Genomic DNA, 19,187 nt, shown 5'->3' with positions numbered 1-19,187 from the left:
ATGGCTTTACTTGGATGCCAATTTGAGCGCACTAAAACATTGAAATGCTGGACCTGTCAATTCCGCATGCCAACTCCTTCACTGTTATCCCACCACTGTTATCCCACCAACAGAACAGAAACGGTGAGATCCCACGTTGGTTGGGAAGAGTAACAAAACATTCTTTGTAAGATTGTCCCACAAGCAACATGGATAACAAATAGAGAAACTTTGAGATCCAAAATTGATTGGAGAGAGGAACGAAACATTGCTTCTAAAGGTGTGAAAAACTCTCCCTAGTAGACAAACACAAGTAACCAATGAGAAGAACTATACAATCCTACACTTGGAGAGGAAGCATTTTTTTATAAGGGTGTGAAAACCTCTCCCTAATAGACTCATTTTAGAACCGTGAGGTTGATAGTGATGCGTAACAAGTCCAAATGGACAATATCTACTAGTGGTAGGTTTTGAGCGGTTGGAGGCACCAGCAAAAGCAAAATGCTTACTATCAAACTGATCGTGGCTAATCTTTATTTAATAATCCCTTAATACACATTCAAAATCTTTTGTCTTAATAACACTATTCAATACAAGTTTGAAATATAATTTCTAAATTCTCCATTAGATGTAAAAATAAATGGATGTCAGCTTCAAAGAACACAGAATAGCAGAAGCAAAGGGGATCGATCATGTCAGAAATTTTTCACAGGAATTAAATTGCAAGAGCATTAATCACGGTAAACATTAAAACGCTAGAATACAGCCTTCCAAAAAGGAATGCCATCTTAAAACTAAAGACTACAATAAAGAAACCTCATAAAGCAAATGACTTGTTCCTTCGGGATGGCAGCTAAATGAGTTCCATTTTCAGTACTAGTTGGAAGCCCGTCAGCATCAGCAAAAGGGCATTACCATTGAACAAAAGCCGGCTAAATTGTATCAGGTAAGACAAGGGTTTTGAAGGTCAACAGTGTTTCCAAAGCTAATCTAGTATAGAAGATGTTCTTTGTTTATTCAAAACCCTGAAACTAAGAAAATAAATTCGTCTGCAGATTCAAATCAAGCATCTACCTCATCAAGAATGTTTGGGATGAATTCTCTGGTGTGCGTTCCACTGGAGCAACATCCATATTATTGACGTCCCTGTTAACAAAAAGTTCGACATCAATGAAGGTCTTCACGTTTAAATCAAAGTTTGAAGGCAAAAACAAAAAGCCAAACAAAAGAAGCATCATTTAACAAATATCATATTTCAGAATAAAAGCAATACCGTGAATGGGAACTTGGCTAGCTAAAATATATCATAAAAAAGAGTACCAGGCTTTCCACTAGTTATGTACTAGATCTGATAACAAGATATAGGATCAGTTCAGATAAATTCTTCTGAAAATCTTTTTTTGTTCTAGTTTAGGACTTGAGAATACAAGAAGAGAATAGGATATAAGGACAATGGGTATGGAAGTCCAAATCCAACTCAATCAGTCATGAATTTAATCTAGCAATCATACCCGCAAAGATGCCGACGGTCGTGAGATTCGCGATGGACATGGTATGATATATCAAGTGTTCGGTCAAGAAATGCCCCAAAGCATAGATGAAGGACAAAAAGGTCGCCAAATAAATGGGCTTATTCTCAAGGTTGAATGCACAGAGAATGCAAAGAGTGCAAGTTAGGAGAGTCCACACTCCAAATGTCCTTCCATGAACTTCAGTCACTATCACAAAAGACAGCAAGAGAGAGCAGAATAGTCAGGATTGAGCATGCCCTAAGATAATGACATGAATTGGCACCAAAAGTTAAGCCATGATTTAAATAGATACATGAATTTTAACTTGACAGATAAATTAGAATTAAAGATGAATTAAAGCAATATTAGAATAGGGAACCTAGCTTGAAATCCATGCTGGTTATTTTTTCTTATTTACTAAAATATAAGCTCACACACATAAGGAGAAGAAGGAACGATTTTCTCAACATAAAGCCTATGCTTCTATAACTAATAATAGTTATCGCGAATGTTCTGAATCCACACGTACTGAGAAGATTAAGAAACACTTTAAATAAACAAATTTCCTATAATATAACAGCCTAAGCTTCTAGTGTAAGTAGTAATTGAACATGACACATTCACTCATTAAAACATAATATAATATCCAAACAACAATAACAAATAAGCAACATAAGGAGACGGGAAAAATATTCCACTAATATTTTGTTCAATAAAACTCTACTACTGAGCATATTGCATGTTGTGTAAGAATAGGAGCCATGGTATCATTTTGATTGTTGCATGGTTACTGAAGCAAGTTAAACACATCTCCAACTCATTCACCTTCAAATTGAAATGACACGAGAGTAAAACTTTAGCACCAGGACATATCCTACCATGGTGGCTTTTCCTCTAACACAATTTTGCAAAGAAAAACTAGTAATAAAAGTAAATAAAAATCCCTGTGGAGAATTTTGAGTATGAAATAGAAGTTTATAAATGAGAAGGTATACAAGTATACAGTCCTCTTATACGTCACATTTCGAATCGTCTCCTTCATTGATAAACGTCTGTTTAGAATTTTATAATCAAAACAGATGTACGCATAGCATGAAATCATAGTGGAAATGGAGAATCCCAGAAGTCCAAAATTGAAGAAAACTTGATATTGGGTGTGTTAGATGAGCAGCGGAAGGGCAGATTAGAGTAACCAAGTAAATGTGGGTTCAAAACCAAAACCTAAGAAACTGATTAAGCTCATTTTGCAGGGTTAAGATTTAATAGGGTGGATTGATTTTATAGGTAATACTAGTATGATCAAGGAAAAACAATTTCATATATAGGTTCCAATTTACGAATTTCACTATCTACGAAGAAACACAATAAAAAGGAAGCAACAAATTTCGTCCTTCTCCCGAGTACACTTTTTTGGTCAATGAAATATTCAAACAGAGTTCAGCATTGCCTAGGAGAAGAAGGAGAAATATCATCTTTAGGTCTTTGCCCTCTGGTCACGGATCGAAACACAGGACAAGAACTCCAGTCCGTGACAATACATCGTCATCGCAATAAAAGAAGTAGTACGAATTTTGATTCAATGGAATTCAAATATTCACGGGAGAATGAACGAGATAACAGTACAAGATTCATGCATCTGGATACGAGAGGAACACAACGCACATTTTGAACATGAGTTGCAGAAACTAAATTAATGGATGACTGAGAGAGAAAGATTACTGGTTGTGTTGGAGAAGACGGCGAGCCTCAACGCCCATATATCGAAGAATCCGAACCAAACGGAGGCCAACCGGAGCGATCCCACCAGCATCAGCCACCATCCTAGCAGCTTCATTTCACTGAGATCTACAGGAATTCCAGTCGCTCCTCGCTCGCGCCCTCGATCTCACAAAATAGGGAAAAATAAATAAAATAAAAATAAAAATAAAAATAAAAATAAAAAACCAGCGATGCAATAAAGTATAGAAAATAAATTAATTTAAATTCTCGTCGCCATTTAAATCTCTGCTTAATTAAATTTATTATTATTATTATTATTATCATTAAACAGTAAAAAATAAATATAATTTTTTTTTAATTAATTATAAGTTTATTTCATAATTTTAAATTTATATCTAATAAAATTTCGACTCTGTAACTGTCCAAGTTATTGGATATAATCGTAAGTTTCACAATTTTAAAACACATCTGTGTAACGGAGAGATTTACATACCTTTATAAAAAATATTTCATTCCCCTCTCCAACGATGTGGATTTCATAATCCAAATCCAGTGTCTTGCTGGACCCTGACTGATGTCTAGCTTTGATATTATTTGTATGAGCTCAAGTCCACTACTAATAAGTTTTGTCCGTTTTAGCTGTACCTACGATTTTAAAACACGTCTTTTAGTGATAAACTTTCGCACCTTTATGAGAAATATTTCATTTGGTTCTCTTTCCATTCAAAATTCAAATAGCACGTGCGTGGTGTGGTGTACGTACAGGCCCACGTTTTTTATATTAAAAAAATTAAATTAAACCCCACCTTATTATATAATTCAATTAGCCATTATTTCCACCTGCCACTTTTCTCTCCACTTTTTAGCTTATTCTTCACAAGAATTCAAATTTGAATCATTACCTAATTTCCAATCCCTACCCACCAAGTTAGTTCAACCATTAAAAAGTTCGAGATTTAAATTATTCTACGAACAAAATTGACTAAAATTACATCCAATTGCAAAGAAACTTAGTCATTGAACAGACGAAAGTATAAAGATTGTTATCAATAACTTAAAATATATTAATGAAACATCGTAACTCTAGATTGTTATCAATACAAAATTTGTAATTATCTAAGAATACATATTAGATCGTTCATTTTCTTAACTGTGAACGGAACATGAAATGTGAGAGGGTATTGTGTGGTTTGGGGAAGGGTGTGAGTTTAAAGGTAATAGTGGTAGTGTGTGACAGAGGTTGAGGTGGGGAATTGTATGTGTCCTATAATGCCACCTTTTGGACCATTGCTTGCTCTGTTATTTTGGACCATTTCCCTGTCCTGTCCCTCACAAACTATGCATTCTTTCCATCATAATGTCCCCCTCCTCCCAATCTCACCATCTACTTTCTTGTGGGCTCAGCATCCTTTGACTCACCACCCTGTCTCAGATTATGATACCATTTGTAATAGCTTAAGCTCACTGTTAGTACATATCGCTCGTTTTAGCTAGTTACGTATCGTTATCCAAAACGCGTCTACTAGGGAGAGTTTTTCACACCCTCCTAAGAACTGTTTTATTCCTCTCTCTAACCGATGTAAAATCTCACAATTTGTGTGTAGGACACGGTTAGATTGTGAAATCTCACATCCGTTAGAGAGGGGAACTAAGCAAGGGTGTGGAAACCTTTCTCCGTTTTAAAATCATAAAGCTGACGACCAAACGTAACGAGTCAAAGCCGACATGCTTGAGTTGTTACAAGATACCTACTAACATTATTCAAATAAAAACAAAGGTGTGACCACTTTGTAATCAATCCCCACGCAATCAAATTCTTTATAATAACAACACCACGCTTGTTCCTTCAGCTAATCATAATCCCTAAACATGCTGTAATTATAAGGATAAAACCATAATGTAAGGATCAAGAAGGTCAATTAATGGTCAGATTTGAATATATATCAACAAGAACAACATCTTCGAAGCCAATCCCTTGTTGTTCTTCACCAAACAATGTCACACACCAACCATTAAAAAAAAGGAAAAAGGGAGGAGCAAAAACAGTGCCCTGTCGACTGTTCTACTCTCTCTTTCACAGACTGTACAAAAACCCTGTAAAAATGGTTGTTAGCAGAACCCCAAATCACTCCCACACGACGGAATAAAAAGCCGTCGACAAATTGCGCCACTCAAAAACCCAAACGCATTCAATTATGACTCAAAGAACAAACAAAAACAAAGAACAAAAAGTACCATCCCCATCACGAGGCTGTGGGTTGGATGATCTCAAGCAAGAAAATCCAACGGTTGACACAGCTCCTTCCTCAGCCTTTGTGAGAAAAGCCTGCAAGCGTCCATGCTAAGATCGATGGCCGCTGCCAATGCCACGAATGCGGCCGCGTCTTCTGTGCAGTTCACGTGCTGCACGCTCACTTCCACTCTCGGCTTGCTGCATTTCCCTTCCCCTTCTATGCTAGCTCCCATCACAAACCCTCTATACACACAATACGGCCAAAGCCCGTACCCGTAATCCCCGCTGCTCCTCGGACTACACGCCGGCGACGTTGAGTTCACCGGCGTTGATCTCCCCGTTGAGCTTCCACCCAAGTCAATCACGAACTTCCCTCCCTTGTTCGTGTTTAGCGCCGACTCCGCTAGTACAATCCCGGCCGCGCTCATCCCTCCGTTCGTGTCCGGCATCAGCTCAAATCGGTAGCCTAAACCATCCGACCCACCCCGCTCCCGCCATGCCTCAAGTCGACCCCATGGCTTCCATGTGCCATCGCCTGGTCGAAGAATCAGCCACGATCCTGGGTTGGACCGGCTGACCCGGTCGGAACCCGGCGAGGCAACGAACGGGGTGACCATAGAAGCGGCGGCGACGGGTGAACCGGAAAGGTCGTGTACGGTGATGGACCAACCCTTACGCTCCTTTCCTGGGCGTTCCCTTTCGCTTCCGAACGAGCTAAGCCAACCCCTTGAACTGCTCGATTCTGTAGGCAATGATCTGAAACGAACCAACCAAATATGGACCCAACCCAGTTAGAATAAACAGCTGAATTTCTAAGTACAATTACAAAACTAGCAACGGAGGGGACAGAGAACAGTAAGAGCAAGGTGAAAATTCGAGTGAGGACGAAGAATATTAAGTAAAGATGCTCTTATACCCATTTACAACCTTAATTTCCTGTCTGTTTCCTTTTTAAGGACTTAATCTTTCATTACAGAAAGAGTAAAGCAGAACCCTTAGTTTGATAGCAACTTTACCGTACATTCAATACAAAGCTTTACGCATTGCTGTTTCGCAGTGCATTCAAATTCTAATAAAACGAGCTAGGAACGCGCGGAAAGGAAGAATTCGTGTGCAACCAGAAAAGAGAAAAGATACGAACAGGGCTTGAAGCATAATGCTACAAGAACACTAGTTTGATTCTAAAAGGCGAATACGAGTTGAAAAAAGTAGACAAAGAATGAAAACAGCGGCGGAGAATGGGGGGAAAACTTTAACGAACCTGGATCTTTGAGTCCGGTCGCCGGTTCTGAAGCTGAACTTGCAGGTGAATACGGGTTGTCTAATGTTGCCCTGAATCTGGAACACCTGTGGACTGCATTCAGGTTCACCATCGAACTGGAACACGAATCTCGGGTCGGGTTCGGCTTTGACATTCAAATGGAATTGTGCACAAGAACCCTTGGAGTCTTTCCCTACTGAAATCCACCCATTGTGGAATACTGTAGCCCTTGATTCAGTTCCCGCCAGTACCAAAGGTACAGATACTTTACCTAATAGTCTCCCGGAGTCGACGCCGCAAGTGGAGCCTCTCCGCCCGCTATAGATAGAGATTTTCAGGCACGATTTCGAAGCGAAAAGAGATTTTCCGGCAAGCTTCACGAGATCAGACTTACTGAGATGAAACGTAGCCGCCGTTGACGGAACCTGACCATCGGGAAACTGATTCTCAGTAAACGGCACAACGGCGGTTTGCACCGGCAGTTTCTTAAATTTGATTTTACAAAAGCAAGGAGACGAAGAAGGATGAACAACCGAACGAGTAGGCTTAGACGCCACCGGAACCTTAAGAGCAAGATTTCCAACAGTGAGACGCACAAAAGGGCACGGATCCATGGATGCCCCTTCGCACTTCACTCAAACAAAAAAAAAAAAAAAAAAAAAAACTCAACACACCAAGAACAACAAATCGCAAAGAAAGCGAGAGTTGAATCCGTCAGAGCAAGGAGTCTTAATCATGGAAGCAAAACCTAGAAATGCGTGTAAAATGGCGCAAATATTCCCTCAAAAACACCATTACCAGAACAATAACCTCGATTCCCCGGCGGTTCTTCCGCTTCAGAATGCAGTGCAGAAAAGGGAAAAATAGTACAGACGAATCAAAATCCACCTCGAGGATGAACTCTTAATTAAATCACTCTGCAACAAAATTGCAGAAGCAATTACTGTTCGTAGAAGAAAGTACGGAAGAAGAAGAAGAAGAAGAAGAAGAAAGAGTTCTTGGAGAGAAGCATTAGTTGAGAACAGGCTGTGAATGAATAGGGAGGGTTTGCGTTTGGAGAAGGCTTTCAGAATTTGGTTTCCAGCTGTGTACAGCCTGTCAATCAAATGCCAATTCAGCCCCTCTAATTTCCATTTTTTTAATATTCTAGCCACGTCCCTCAGCTCCTTATATACACCCGTGGGCCCCACTTGTCCCACGTTTGCAGACTTTTCTTCTAATTTCCACTTTTACCCTTGGTTTATAAAAAATCCTGATCGTCGGTTTTAATGAGGATTCAGATGATTTGTTTCTGGCCGTGCATACCGTTTTGGATTTAAGGATTTTTTTTTTTTCTCCCACCAAAAATACCCACCCTCCACCTCATGTTCATTGACCACTCGGATACCAGTCTGACGTCACTTCGCACTTTTGAACTCCAGCCATTTGTCTCCGTCTGACGTGGCATATTCTTATTATTACAATTCCCCAAATGGTTAAATCCTTACCATTTTCTCATATTTATGTTAAATATACTTAAAAGATTAAATTTTTTTTTTTAAATGTGGAAAATTATGTAATATTGAAATATAAGTTTTTAAGAATTAAACATTATCTATTTTAAATTTATTTAAATAAATATCTTTAATATATATATATATATATTAAAATATTAAAAATATGTGTTAGGCATTGTGTATTTGACAAGACTAAATATCTGCCGTCGTCGATTGCGAGCCAACCAAACCAAGCAATTAGCAATGGACAAAAGCATACCTCCATGTGACAAGTTGAATGTCCTAGTGGATTAAATTATTAATTTTGTTTTGTAAGCCTTTTAATTTTTTTTGAATTATTTGGATAATTATCGTCATGGCAACAGTGATCGGGAACACAAAATTTATCACGTGAAAAAATATCACAAAATTATACAAAATAGCGTTTAAAAGCTAATGATTATAAATGAAGGATGCTATTCACAGTGTTCGAAGCCCCATTGCAACTGAAATACTAATTAATCGAACTAAAAAATAAAACTACTATAAATGTCATTGCTACTGGCTCCATTTAATTACAACAAATTTTCATAATAAATTGACATAATTGCAATAATTTAATTTAATTGTCTCTATATTTAAAGGGTTTAGGTGTGATAATTTAGATGGGTTGATTTTTTTTCAAAAAATATATATATATATATTTATATATATAGTTATAGTTATTATAGTTATATCTACTTGCAACTAATAAATAACTATGAGGAAGGAGAAGAGATTTGCTAAATGGGGCAAGAAACTCAGCTCAAATGCTCGTTTTCCATTTGCATCCTAATTTCGCCCAAATTCCAACATGTGAGATTTCATATCGGCTGGAGAAGAGAAAAAAACATGTGTTACAAAAGTGTAGTAATCTCTCCCTACTGATTAGTTTTAAAATCTTGAAGGGGAAGTCGAACAGAGAAACCCCAAATAGGACAACATATGTTTGCGGTGGACTTAAGTTGTTGCAAATGGTATTAGAGTCAACCATGAAATGTGACAATGAGGATGTTGGGCAGACAAATTGTAAGATCTCACATAAATTTAAGAGGAGAACGAAACATTTCTTATAAGCATGTGAGAACATAGAATACATATACATACATATACATATACATACACACACATACATATACATATATATACATACACACACATATATATATATATATATATAAATGGATAAAATGATGGAAATTTGTGGTGCGTTTGGTTTGAAGTTGGTGGCGTTTTGGGCAGCGACAACCGTCGTTTAGTGTGCCTTTTCATGTTGTTTTTTGTTTTTTTTTTAAAATAATAATTTTAGGTAAATTATTGATGTAAAAATATAAATTAATTGCACAATTACCACGATAAAATTATTTAGATTAATTAATTAAATAATAACTATATAATTTGGGGGAGATTTCGCATTATAAAATTAAATAATTAATTTACATCATAAAGTCCCACAGCTTCCAAGCTTTTGACCATTTACATTATATTTTCAATGAAAAAAAAAAAAAAAAAAAGGTCAACTCTCAGTTAGGTTGACCGGACATTGGGGTTTAAAAGGATTACATTTTATTTTTAAAATTTAATTTGATGTGAAATATAATAAACATAACATATAGTACGCAATAAATAATTAGAGTGGGAGTGTCACATCATCTCTTACTTTTTATTTAATGTTGGATTTTATCTCATTTTTTGACCTTATTTTAATTAATTCAACCATTCTTTTCCTCCGACATTCTCACTTTTTTATTTTTTATTTTAAAAAAATTAAATTAAATTGGTTATTCTCTATAATTAAAAAAAAATATATAATAATAATAATAATTTATTTAGTCAACTACATTATCCTTCCGCCAATTATACCTTACATTCAGGATTCATGCCGTGCATATTGCCGTCTTTTGAGATCTTATAATAATAATAATAATAATAATAATAATAATCGATTTATTTTATTTCATTTCGTAATTATTATTTATTTTTTAATAACTTAATTTTTTTAATTATTTGAAAGAAATTTTTAAAAAATATATATTGAAATCAATTATTTATTTGAAATAAATAAATAGATATTTTATAAATTAACATTTTATTTTTATTAATAATAAATAAATTTGAATAAATGACTCTGACTAATGCAACTTGAAAAATATATGGTCAGTTTGTGTTAAAAAAAATTATAATCGGGATAATTGGATTGAGTCTAAAAAACTATTTGAATCCGACCCAACCCAACCCAGTAACTTTTAACTTTGTTTTTAAAATTTAAAATATAGAAAATTTATTATATTATTTAACTTTAAAATCATAGAAAAATTATGGCATTTTTTAAATGAAACTAAATTTATAATTTAATAGCAAAAAGCCCATGGGCCGAAATATGGGGAATGGCCCAATAAGATGGGACGATTTTTCATAATATTTTATAACGTGAAGAAAACGAAGATAACGAATCCAATCCCAATTGATAGGTCTCCGTTGTCTTTCTCACGCTCTGTTAGGAGCTATGTCGATTTCGACCTTTTTCGGCTGTAGGATTTCGGTTCCGCCATTGGTGAATCCATCTGCAAGAAATGCTGCTGCTCCATGTTCCGGCGGGAGTTTGGTGATTGAATGCTCGTCGAGGCCAAACAAGAAGGCGACTGCACATCACATGAAAACGAGGCCACGGAAGTCTCAGCCATGGGACATTAAGCGCAAGCCGACTGTGTATCCTCCTCTGCCGAATCTTCCACCGGACTGGACTTTTGTTTCACCAGTCTCTGGCGATGGTAATGTGGAGGTAGCCTCTTCGATTGCTTCATCGGAACAAGCACCGTCTACTAGCGAGTAACACTAGTAACTCTCTCTGTTCTTTTCCTGTATTATCTGTATCATCGACGTTTTATTTAGACTTTTGTTTCGGAATTGTGCGGCTCGGAAATCTCTGTTTAGTCAATCCGCTATCTGGAATTGTTTCTATTAATGAAATGCATCTCGATTAATTTGTCGAATCAAGAATTGGCTGTTGCACGTAATCTGTCTGTTTGTTGCACGGAGTAGAACCCTAGACCTTTCAGTACAAAACAACCTAATGTTTGAGATTCTCCGTCTCTCTAATTCTACTGATCATCAATCCACAAGAACTCAAGGAGTAATTGTATGATTTTATCCAATTACATCAATTAGGTTGGTTATTGCTGTGCGAGTTCGTTTTGATGATTCAGTTCGACTAATGCTTTTGATTCTGAGGTTGACTGAAGACAACCATAAGATTTGATGTGAAATATTTGAAAAAGAATAACAAATGCAAAAATAATTTATTGATATCGGAGAAAACGCATTTAGCTAGATTTGATTATCTTTTTTTCTTTGTGGAATTCAACTCATTTGTTGTGAGATCAAGAACATTTGATCAACAGATTTTTTACAAATTAATTTTCTCTTTCAACTTTTTCTCAATTTTAACAGCCTCAAACAACAAAATACTTTCTTTTATACCAAATAAAATCGAGTATAATTAAATTAAGACTTCAGAATTCTAGACAACTCAGCACTCAAAACACAGACTTTAGAACTCATACCACAAACATCAACATATTAAATCTACTAATTAACTCCACCTAACTTATTATTAATCTTCACTTCTTAACCCCCACCCGATTACATCTAATCGGGTCGGGTCGGGTCGGAAAAAACCCGCCAGCTGAATAAGACAAAACATTTCAGAGCTCAAATGGCATCATCTGGCCAAGTCGGGACCGTATAGTAAACCCGACCCGACTCAGCTTACCAGCAACCGGAGAAATTATGCAAAACGCCGATGACCTCTAGCTCTCTCTTCTGGAATTTCAAGTGTAAGCGATTTCGGTCATTTCTCCAACTTCTTTTGCACTGCTCGGAGCTCAATAACTGAACGGCATTTCCCACCGGAATATCCCCTGCTACTGTAAGTTTTTTTTTAGTAGTGGATATTATACTCTTCTTCAAGCTTTTCATTATCTTGCCTAAGCCGGGTTGGTCTCCACAGTTTAAGCTTTAATGGTCTCCATACTTACTTCATTTAGCCATTCAAAATTTAATACTCGATCATTTGCCAAACTCATGCGTTTGTAATTTTTTATGATGCAAGGAAATGGATATTCTCAGTATGTGTGGGATTGCATTCCCCTAGCTTCATGGCGCTGGGTTATTTTTTTGTTTCTTTTGTGTTTTTCATTTAGACGAATGTGTTTTCCTTAACTTGATTATATTTTTTTGATAATTGAAATTGGCAGTAGCAACTCATCATTAGTGAACAGTCATTGGATTCCATGAGATGTTTTGTTTAAAGTATATGTTCTACTGCTTGTAAATGTTATCCCTTATTCATGTTCCCAGCATGAAACAAGAAAATGATGAACCAAAAAGGAAAAAGAATCAAAGCATTTTATAATATATTACTATTGCCCGACTGCTGGTCCCAACTGTTGAAGTTTTGCACATCTGTCTCCTATGGGTATTTTGAAATAAATTTTGGGCAATCACTGAAAGAAAATAGTGGTCTGTGGAGGTGGCATGCCTTGAGTTATTTTAGCCATAAGGCCCATAGTTTTGTGTCAGGGCGATATGTTGAGTTTCTAATGTTCGATTTTTATTCACACTTTTATTTTGATGATATGGATGCAGATTAGTGGAGGAGTTGATGTGGTGAAGAAGGCCCTTGAACTTGTTTTTCAGCAGCTAATGGAAAATTCTCCCCATGATAAAGATACTGTCGCCTCAAGCATGACTGCACAGTCATCACATTCTTCTGAACAGTCTCTTTCTAGGGCTCATGAATATCATCTGGGTAGTAGTTCTTTTAATACTCATGGAGACCCTTACTCTGTGCCGCGTGATGTTGACAATTTTCGTTCCATTGTTCCTTCTCTTGCTCCTAAACAGTATGAAACCAGCATTCCTGGTCGAATCCAACCTTCTCATGAAATTTAAAGTTTTCGGTTATTTTGCCCATCTGAGAGAGTTGGAAATGTAATTGGAAAAGGAGGAGCAATAGTTAAGACTCTTCAGCAAGAGACAAACTGTGACATCAAAGTTGTTGAAGTGTGCTGCGGAAGATGAAGAAGTAGTTCAGGTTTGTTCACCAGTTACATATATCATACATGATAATAACAGGATCTTACAAATTTGGTTAAGATTATATCACTGCAGATTAATGCCAAGTACTTGATGTTTATTTTGGTTAGGGTATTTTGGTCGTCCTTCATCATCTGGTACTTCTTGCATCTAACTTTAAACCATTACTTGCATGTCACTTTACTGACAGATAAATGGAGAGCCCGAAGCAGTTCAAGATGCTATGTTGCAGATCACTACTCGGCTGAGACATCATTTTTTCCGCGATGCATTTCCATCAGTTAATAGTCATCCAAATCCTGCATTCGTAGATCGACTTCCTTCATATTTTGGAAGGAGAGAATTATCACCTCCAGGAGTTTATTCAAATTTAGGCCCCTCATTTCATAAGCTTGATGCTCTTAGTGGCATTCCTTCACTTAGTGATTTGCGGGATGATCGGCCTCCTTTTCTTCATAGGCCTGGTGCTTCCTTCTCTATTGTCTGATAGAAAACCATGGAGCTCCCAGGTCTTTAACACTTTTTCCCCCCACAATTAGTTTTTGGTGTCTGTAACTGTGATGATGTTTTAGCCAAATAAAGAAGACTGGTGTTGGTCTAAAGTTGATAATCTTTTCTCTCCTTTGAACAGTATTTCAGGGACTAGTTGAAGGTGGTGTTGGCTTGCCAGACTTCGCAGGAGCCCATCGTAGAAGAATGGCTGGATTTGGAGGGTTTGCTATCTGCCACTTCTATTACTTTTGCTCCCTTATGGAGATCAGTGTTTGATTTTCATTTTATTTATGCAGAGGAAATAATCCAGCTATTATTACGAGCACCACTGTTGAAGTAGTTGTTCCTAGAAACCTTGTCCCTGTTATTTGTGGAGAGAATGGTGAATGTTTGAGACAGATTCGTCAGGTATGAATATTCATTTTTGTATTTTTGATCCAAAGGACAAAAAGAAAAAGTTTTTTTTTAAAAAGATATTACATATTTATTTAGAAAATTGTTTTGCGAAATGCCCACACATCATGTCATCATATAGATGCCATAAGCTAGTTTGCATAATAAGTAATTGTCTCACTTGAAGCGTTGTGCTCGATCTCAATGTTTGTTTTCTTTTTAGTACTTTTAGATCTTTGAAGTGAGCCTATTCGTTCACGGGTGCATGTCATGCATGCTTTAGTTCCCTTTTTCTGAAAGTCTTTATGTATGGGATAATGTCTTAAAGTGATTCTGATAGAGAGATCACTGTGAAACATTTGCAGTCGTTTAAAAATGAAGTTCCAATTAGTAATCTAGTTTTATAATATGAAAGAAGCTTTTCATTAGACCTCCGATTAGTAATGTACTGAAATGTAGTAATAGTCACAGCTATCTCACAGGACCCATCTTTCTTGTAGGTTTCTGATGCAAAAATTACGATTTCCGAACCAAAGCAAGGAGCAGTTGAAACTCTAGTTATCATTTCTGGAACGCCTGAGCAGTCTCATGCTGCCCAGAGTCTTATTCAAGCTTTTGTTATCAGTGAGACCGAGTCTAGTTGATTTGTTTTCTTTGGTAATCATATGGTTTGCCCAATTTGGCTATTTAAATATTGTTTAACAGGAGGGCAGTGTACTGGTTTCCACTGGTCTTAGTCGGAATTTATTTCTGATCGTAGGTGTATACGATGACCACTTTCTTATCTCTGAGCCGATTGTTTCGGAGAAAGGATGTTGCATAGACGAGTGTTAACTGCTGATACGCCTTAGGGGCAGTTAGTTTTGCCATAATCTGGAAAATTTGACATACACTTGGGAGCTCTTGTGACATTTCCCCCCTCAATATGTAAACACAGCCTAACGATGATCATGTTTTTGTGAAACTTGTAAGCATATATTGTACTTAGGGGCAGAATAGCAGTTGCAGAAAGATATTTATTTTTATTGATAAATTGCATTGTTCCTTTTCCTTTTCCCCTACTAAAACATATCGCCTTAATGTAGAGGCTGTCCAATAAGGTTGTTGAAAATTTAGGAGTAGATGTAAATTCAAGTTCACTTTGAGACAATGCTGTTTGGTGACGTTTATAAGATTACTGGACTTTGCTACTAATCAAATCTCAACTTGGAAGGGCTTGTATTTCTTCACTTCATGTGCCAGGGATTGAATTGATCCAGCAGCAGCCATTAGTGAAATGACCAAGCAGGCCCAGCTCAATATCTTCAGCCAGATCCAGGTGAAAGAGAATCTGGGCAATTTAGTCCTTGCTATGTACATCTCGACCGGGAAGTAGACTGTCAATGGCCAAAATGAAGTAGCCCCAAGCAAAGCAAGGAAAGCATTGAAGAATGGGAATATCATAGCTATCACAGTCGTCACTATCACATATGCTGTCCTCCAAATCAATCTGAAGTAGCTGAGCGGATACTCTTCATTAAAAGGTAACTTGATGATGTGCTCTGTTGTTATGAATTTGCTTTCTGGCCACCTTGTGCTGCACCATTTTTCCACGAACCCATACACGGGTTGGCAGAATACCTGCAAGTTATAGTATTCATGTACAAAACTTAGAACATAAACTGATGGAGTACTAAAAGGTTAAGTTTCACAAATGTCGTTCATGTAGGAGTTGGGAACTGATCCATTGATTTCACCTGGTAAGCACCAACTAGGTGAACAGCAATGCAGATATTGGCGAAGTCAATGAGCCAAAAGGGCTCGTAGAATCCGAAGCCAGTAAGGAAATTTCCTGGTGCGTTATTTCCGAATGCTGCATAACCAACACATCCACAGAGTATGTAGAAAAGACTGGTGGTTGAGATGCCGACAAAAGTTGCCCTCTTCATTGCTTTGTTTTCTGGTGGGCTTGATCTCAATGTGTCCTGTAAATTCATGGGTAGGTCATTGAGCTGTGAGTTCATTGCTAGTTTTGGATTTGTTGCTACATTATCTTGAATACGTATGAATGTGAGCTTTCAACATGATAGGAACAGGGACATGCTGGGCCAAACCTTGGCCGGGGGAATGATGCAAGCGACAAGAGTTGGAACATCATCAAAATGGTAACACATCTGTTTTCAGCAGTAAAGATGGAAAAACTGGAGATTTTAAATGTAATTTATTGTATGATTGGTTTTAAAGGGGTCCACAGGAAGAAGTTTGTTGGACCGTCGTCTCAAATCCATACGAAACTCTGTGATGGTGATGTAAAGAATCTGCACCCAAACCCAGAAAGAAAGGAAGATGCCATTTTTCTGGGTGCTGAAGATTGGGACCGCCTTTACAGTACAATGGATGTGGTCCACGCAATTTCTATGGTCCATAGAATCCAAATCCGAGCCGAAATTTCAACCACAATCATTCTTATCCAAACGAAAAACAGAGTTCAACGATAATTGGTACGCACTCTTTTCTTCTTTGTATCTACTAGATCTCTAAATTTTCAAAGTTTATGGTTAAATAGGCAATAGTTTACTTTAAATGTGAATGTGAGTATTCTGTAAAGTAAATAACAAAGAAGAAAGCAAACAAGATGTCAAGTCAGTGTCGTTCGGAAACTGGACCCCGTACCGTAACAGAACAACTCTTTGACATTGCCTCTCATATAATGGCTCCCCTTACTGTTGAAGATTTTTGTAGTGTTATTGTTTAGCCACACTTTTATGTCTCTTACATGTTCTTCATTCATTTTTCAACCTTCCCCCCCACGCTTCTTTCCTTTCATTTTCATACCCACCTCTTATTTTCTTCCCACTCACAACTAGAATCTGCCTTTTTTATTGAAATTCCTTTACTTAAATTGCTGTTGAAGTTTCAACTCTAATGGTAGATAGGAAAGAAAAGAACTTACCTGTATTTCAACGAGGACGGTAGAGTAGGCATAAGCAAAGGCAATATCCCCAATAGCTCGGAAGGCCCTGAATACTTTCTCCTGTCCTGAGACATCAATCCCTGTCAAGCTTGTTTGTCCATTCTCACCACCTTCAACACACAAAAATGTGACTCATAATTTTGTACCATAAAAACTATGTTTCAATCTTATATCTTTATGTGTTTAGGTATGTATACTTGCGACTTTTGCGATGGACAGGCCGACGCCGATGCTAGCGTAAGCAAACGACATGACAGCGGCGAGAATAGAGAGCCATGAGAGCTTGTGGAAGTTGGGAATTTGGCTGAGCAAAACTTGCATGGCCGAAAATAGTAGCATGTATGGAACACCAGAGACGGTGCAGTCTGCCTGATGCCCATTCTTGTGGTAGCAATTTGACTTCTTCACCGCTCTGATTTCATTTCGTTAGTCACAAAATCATTGTTAACTTAGCATTTTAAACCATCTTAATTTACATCTCGGGTTGGTCTACGAACTGTTAGGTTGTGAATTTCAGTTACCCGTGTTTAAGAATATTTTAAAACTTTAAGAACCTATTAGACGCGTACAAAATACAAGGGGAGTTTAGTACTTAGCAACAAAACCGAACAAAGCTTTTAATACCTAATAAAGAAACAGGAGATTGACTTCAATAGAGGCTAAAGTATACTTACACCATGCTAATAGAGGCAGTAATGGTGTAGCCAATGCTAATTCCAACCAAATTACCATACTGAGCTAACCCACAAAGCTTAAACTTTGTTCCTCCTGCACCATTCCAAGATAGCCCAACTCAACAAAATGGTGGAGAGATCAAAACAGAAGATTTCAGTTTAGTTTAGTTTTAGTGTTACCCAAATGAGCTTTGACAACATCCATATAAGTGTAGTTCCTTTTCCCAGTTACTGGGTCTGGAGCTCTATAACAATCAGCCAACATGGTGGAAGTGAAATATGTGATAAACGAAAACGCCACCAAAACTGCCGGTCCAACCACCCAACCCAACTGCGCGATCGTCCATGCCAAAGATAGAACTCCCGACCCAATCACCGCCGTGATGATATGAGCACTTGCAGTAACCCATGTTCCTTCAATCCACAATCCACACGTATATGTATATCAGCTTGTAATAGCTTAAGTAGATAAGACACAAATAGTAATAAAAGTTTCACTACCTGTTCGCTTCTCTCGACCATCATCATCGAAGTCCTTGCCAAACCCGCCCAAGGCAGCTTCTGGGTTTTGGTCGAGGTGCATGGAGTTCTTAGGGAATTGATGTGTAGCCATTTTTGGTTGCTTGTAGAGAGGATGGATATGGGAAGTGAAGGGGAGAGCTATGATATAAATATAGGAAGCACAAAGTGGGATTTTAGAGAAGAAAAAAGATACAACGAATAAGGAAAGGTTGATTGTGTTTTATTGTTTTGGCTCAAAAAAGAAGAATATAGAATTCAAGTCATGCAAGGAAATCTCTCATAAGTTAAATTAGTAGTAATGATCTTCAAAGAATAAATCTTTATTCATCCCTTCTATTATTTTAAACCAATTTTTACTTAATTCCCGTTTTACCCTTTTCAGAGTTCGTCTCGACGTTTACGTAAAAGTTTGTCCAAATTTAAAGGAGCTTTTGGAGAGTTACCGATCTAAAGTTCATGATATTCGGACTAAAATTTATTCGAACTTTAACCTATTAAGATTCTGAACAGTTAAAAACTCAAAATTACCTACTTTTCAGGAGTTGTCTCAAACGTTCAAAAAGGGTCAAAAGGAAAATAGGAGAATTTTGGGGGTGAAATGTAAAACGTCCTATAGTGGGTGTATAGTTTTTTTTGTTTGCTAAAAAGCCCTCCAAAATTCATCATGAAAATTGGAAATCCCCACATAATAAAAAGATGTTTTCATTTTCGTCCATCCATTCCTATTATTTTATCTTTTGGCCCATTCTTCTCTTACATTCAACCCGTGACCAAAATTTTAAAGTCGTATTTCGAATTTACACGTCCTTAACGCTTAAAGAATTAATAACAAAATTACT

The 19,187-nt window shown here is 37.2% G+C and overlaps 4 protein-coding genes and 1 pseudogene across 6 annotated transcripts; 2 read left to right on the top strand and 3 right to left on the bottom strand.

The window, feature by feature from the left end:
* Positions 1 to 672: 672 nt before the first annotated feature.
* On the bottom strand, positions 673 to 3,404 carry ERG28 (ergosterol biosynthesis protein). The gene is made up of 3 exons (XM_023669250.2): positions 3,210 to 3,404; positions 1,491 to 1,697; positions 673 to 1,125 (listed from the first exon to the last, which is right to left on the bottom strand). Exons 1-3 carry the CDS (start codon positions 3,322 to 3,324, stop codon positions 1,058 to 1,060), a joined length of 390 nt encoding a protein of 129 aa, XP_023525018.1. The 5' UTR covers positions 3,325 to 3,404; the 3' UTR covers positions 673 to 1,057.
* Positions 3,405 to 5,124: 1,720 nt separating this feature from the next.
* LOC111789374 (uncharacterized) lies at positions 5,125 to 7,844 on the bottom strand. 2 transcript variants are annotated; one of them, XM_023670126.2, is made up of 3 exons: positions 7,502 to 7,844; positions 6,704 to 7,332; positions 5,125 to 6,198 (listed from the first exon to the last, which is right to left on the bottom strand). In XM_023670126.2, the coding sequence occupies exons 2-3, from the start codon at positions 7,315 to 7,317 to the stop codon at positions 5,478 to 5,480; spliced, it is 1,335 nt and encodes a 444-aa protein (XP_023525894.2). In that variant the 5' UTR covers positions 7,318 to 7,332; positions 7,502 to 7,844; the 3' UTR covers positions 5,125 to 5,477. The 2 variants fall into 2 exon arrangements, with proteins under 2 accessions (XP_023525894.2, XP_023525893.2); XM_023670125.2 differs by having other exon boundaries at positions 6,704 to 7,843.
* Positions 7,845 to 10,723: 2,879 nt separating this feature from the next.
* On the top strand, positions 10,724 to 11,050 carry LOC111787640 (large ribosomal subunit protein cL38-like). The gene has a single exon (XM_023667658.2). It carries the CDS (start codon positions 10,724 to 10,726, stop codon positions 11,048 to 11,050), a length of 327 nt encoding a protein of 108 aa, XP_023523426.1.
* A 1,130-nt stretch (positions 11,051 to 12,180) lies between these two features.
* On the top strand, positions 12,181 to 17,707 carry LOC111787639 (KH domain-containing protein HEN4-like; annotated as a pseudogene). Its single transcript, XR_015418968.1, has 10 exons — positions 12,181 to 13,296; positions 13,505 to 13,823; positions 13,954 to 14,027; positions 14,103 to 14,214; positions 14,700 to 14,856; positions 14,960 to 15,722; positions 15,908 to 16,177; positions 16,269 to 16,343; positions 16,423 to 16,679; positions 17,340 to 17,707. The product of XR_015418968.1 is annotated as a KH domain-containing protein HEN4-like (transcript).
* LOC111789014 (amino acid permease 6-like) lies at positions 15,202 to 18,537 on the bottom strand. Its single transcript, XM_023669626.2, has 7 exons — positions 18,328 to 18,537; positions 18,007 to 18,240; positions 17,827 to 17,920; positions 17,350 to 17,564; positions 17,132 to 17,262; positions 15,936 to 16,163; positions 15,202 to 15,819 (listed from the first exon to the last, which is right to left on the bottom strand). The coding sequence occupies exons 1-7, from the start codon at positions 18,437 to 18,439 to the stop codon at positions 15,394 to 15,396; spliced, it is 1,440 nt and encodes a 479-aa protein (XP_023525394.2). The 5' UTR covers positions 18,440 to 18,537; the 3' UTR covers positions 15,202 to 15,393.
* Positions 18,538 to 19,187: the final 650 nt, after the last annotated feature.

This window comes from Cucurbita pepo, chromosome 2 (assembly GCF_057944985.1).
Source record: "Cucurbita pepo subsp. pepo isolate OVF chromosome 2, ASM5794498v1, whole genome shotgun sequence".
In the NCBI taxonomy this organism is placed as follows: Eukaryota; Viridiplantae; Streptophyta; class Magnoliopsida; order Cucurbitales; family Cucurbitaceae; genus Cucurbita; species Cucurbita pepo.
Note: the sequence above shows the minus strand (reverse complement) of the source record. Positions and strands in the feature narration are given on the sequence as shown.

Coding starts and splice junctions, on each gene's coding strand:
- ERG28 (XM_023669250.2), bottom strand. CDS start 3,324: ATGAAGCTGCTAGGATGGTGGCTGATGCTGGTGGGATCGCTCCGGTTG. Junction 1,698..3,209: donor CGTCTTCTCCAACACAACCA/GTAATCTTTCTC, acceptor CTTTTGTGATAG/TGACTGAAGTTCATGGAAGG. Junction 1,126..1,490: donor GACCGTCGGCATCTTTGCGG/GTATGATTGCTA, acceptor TTTTGTTAACAG/GGACGTCAATAATATGGATG.
- LOC111789374 (XM_023670126.2), bottom strand. CDS start 7,317: ATGGATCCGTGCCCTTTTGTGCGTCTCACTGTTGGAAATCTTGCTCTT. Junction 6,199..6,703: donor GACCGGACTCAAAGATCCAG/GTTCGTTAAAGT, acceptor GGTTCGTTTCAG/ATCATTGCCTACAGAATCGA.
- LOC111787640 (XM_023667658.2), top strand. CDS start 10,724: ATGTCGATTTCGACCTTTTTCGGCTGTAGGATTTCGGTTCCGCCATTG.
- LOC111789014 (XM_023669626.2), bottom strand. CDS start 18,439: ATGGCTACACATCAATTCCCTAAGAACTCCATGCACCTCGACCAAAAC. Junction 17,921..18,006: donor TGTTGTCAAAGCTCATTTGG/GTAACACTAAAA, acceptor GGAATGGTGCAG/GAGGAACAAAGTTTAAGCTT. Junction 16,164..17,131: donor CCGTCCTCGTTGAAATACAG/GTAAGTTCTTTT, acceptor ATGAATTTACAG/GACACATTGAGATCAAGCCC.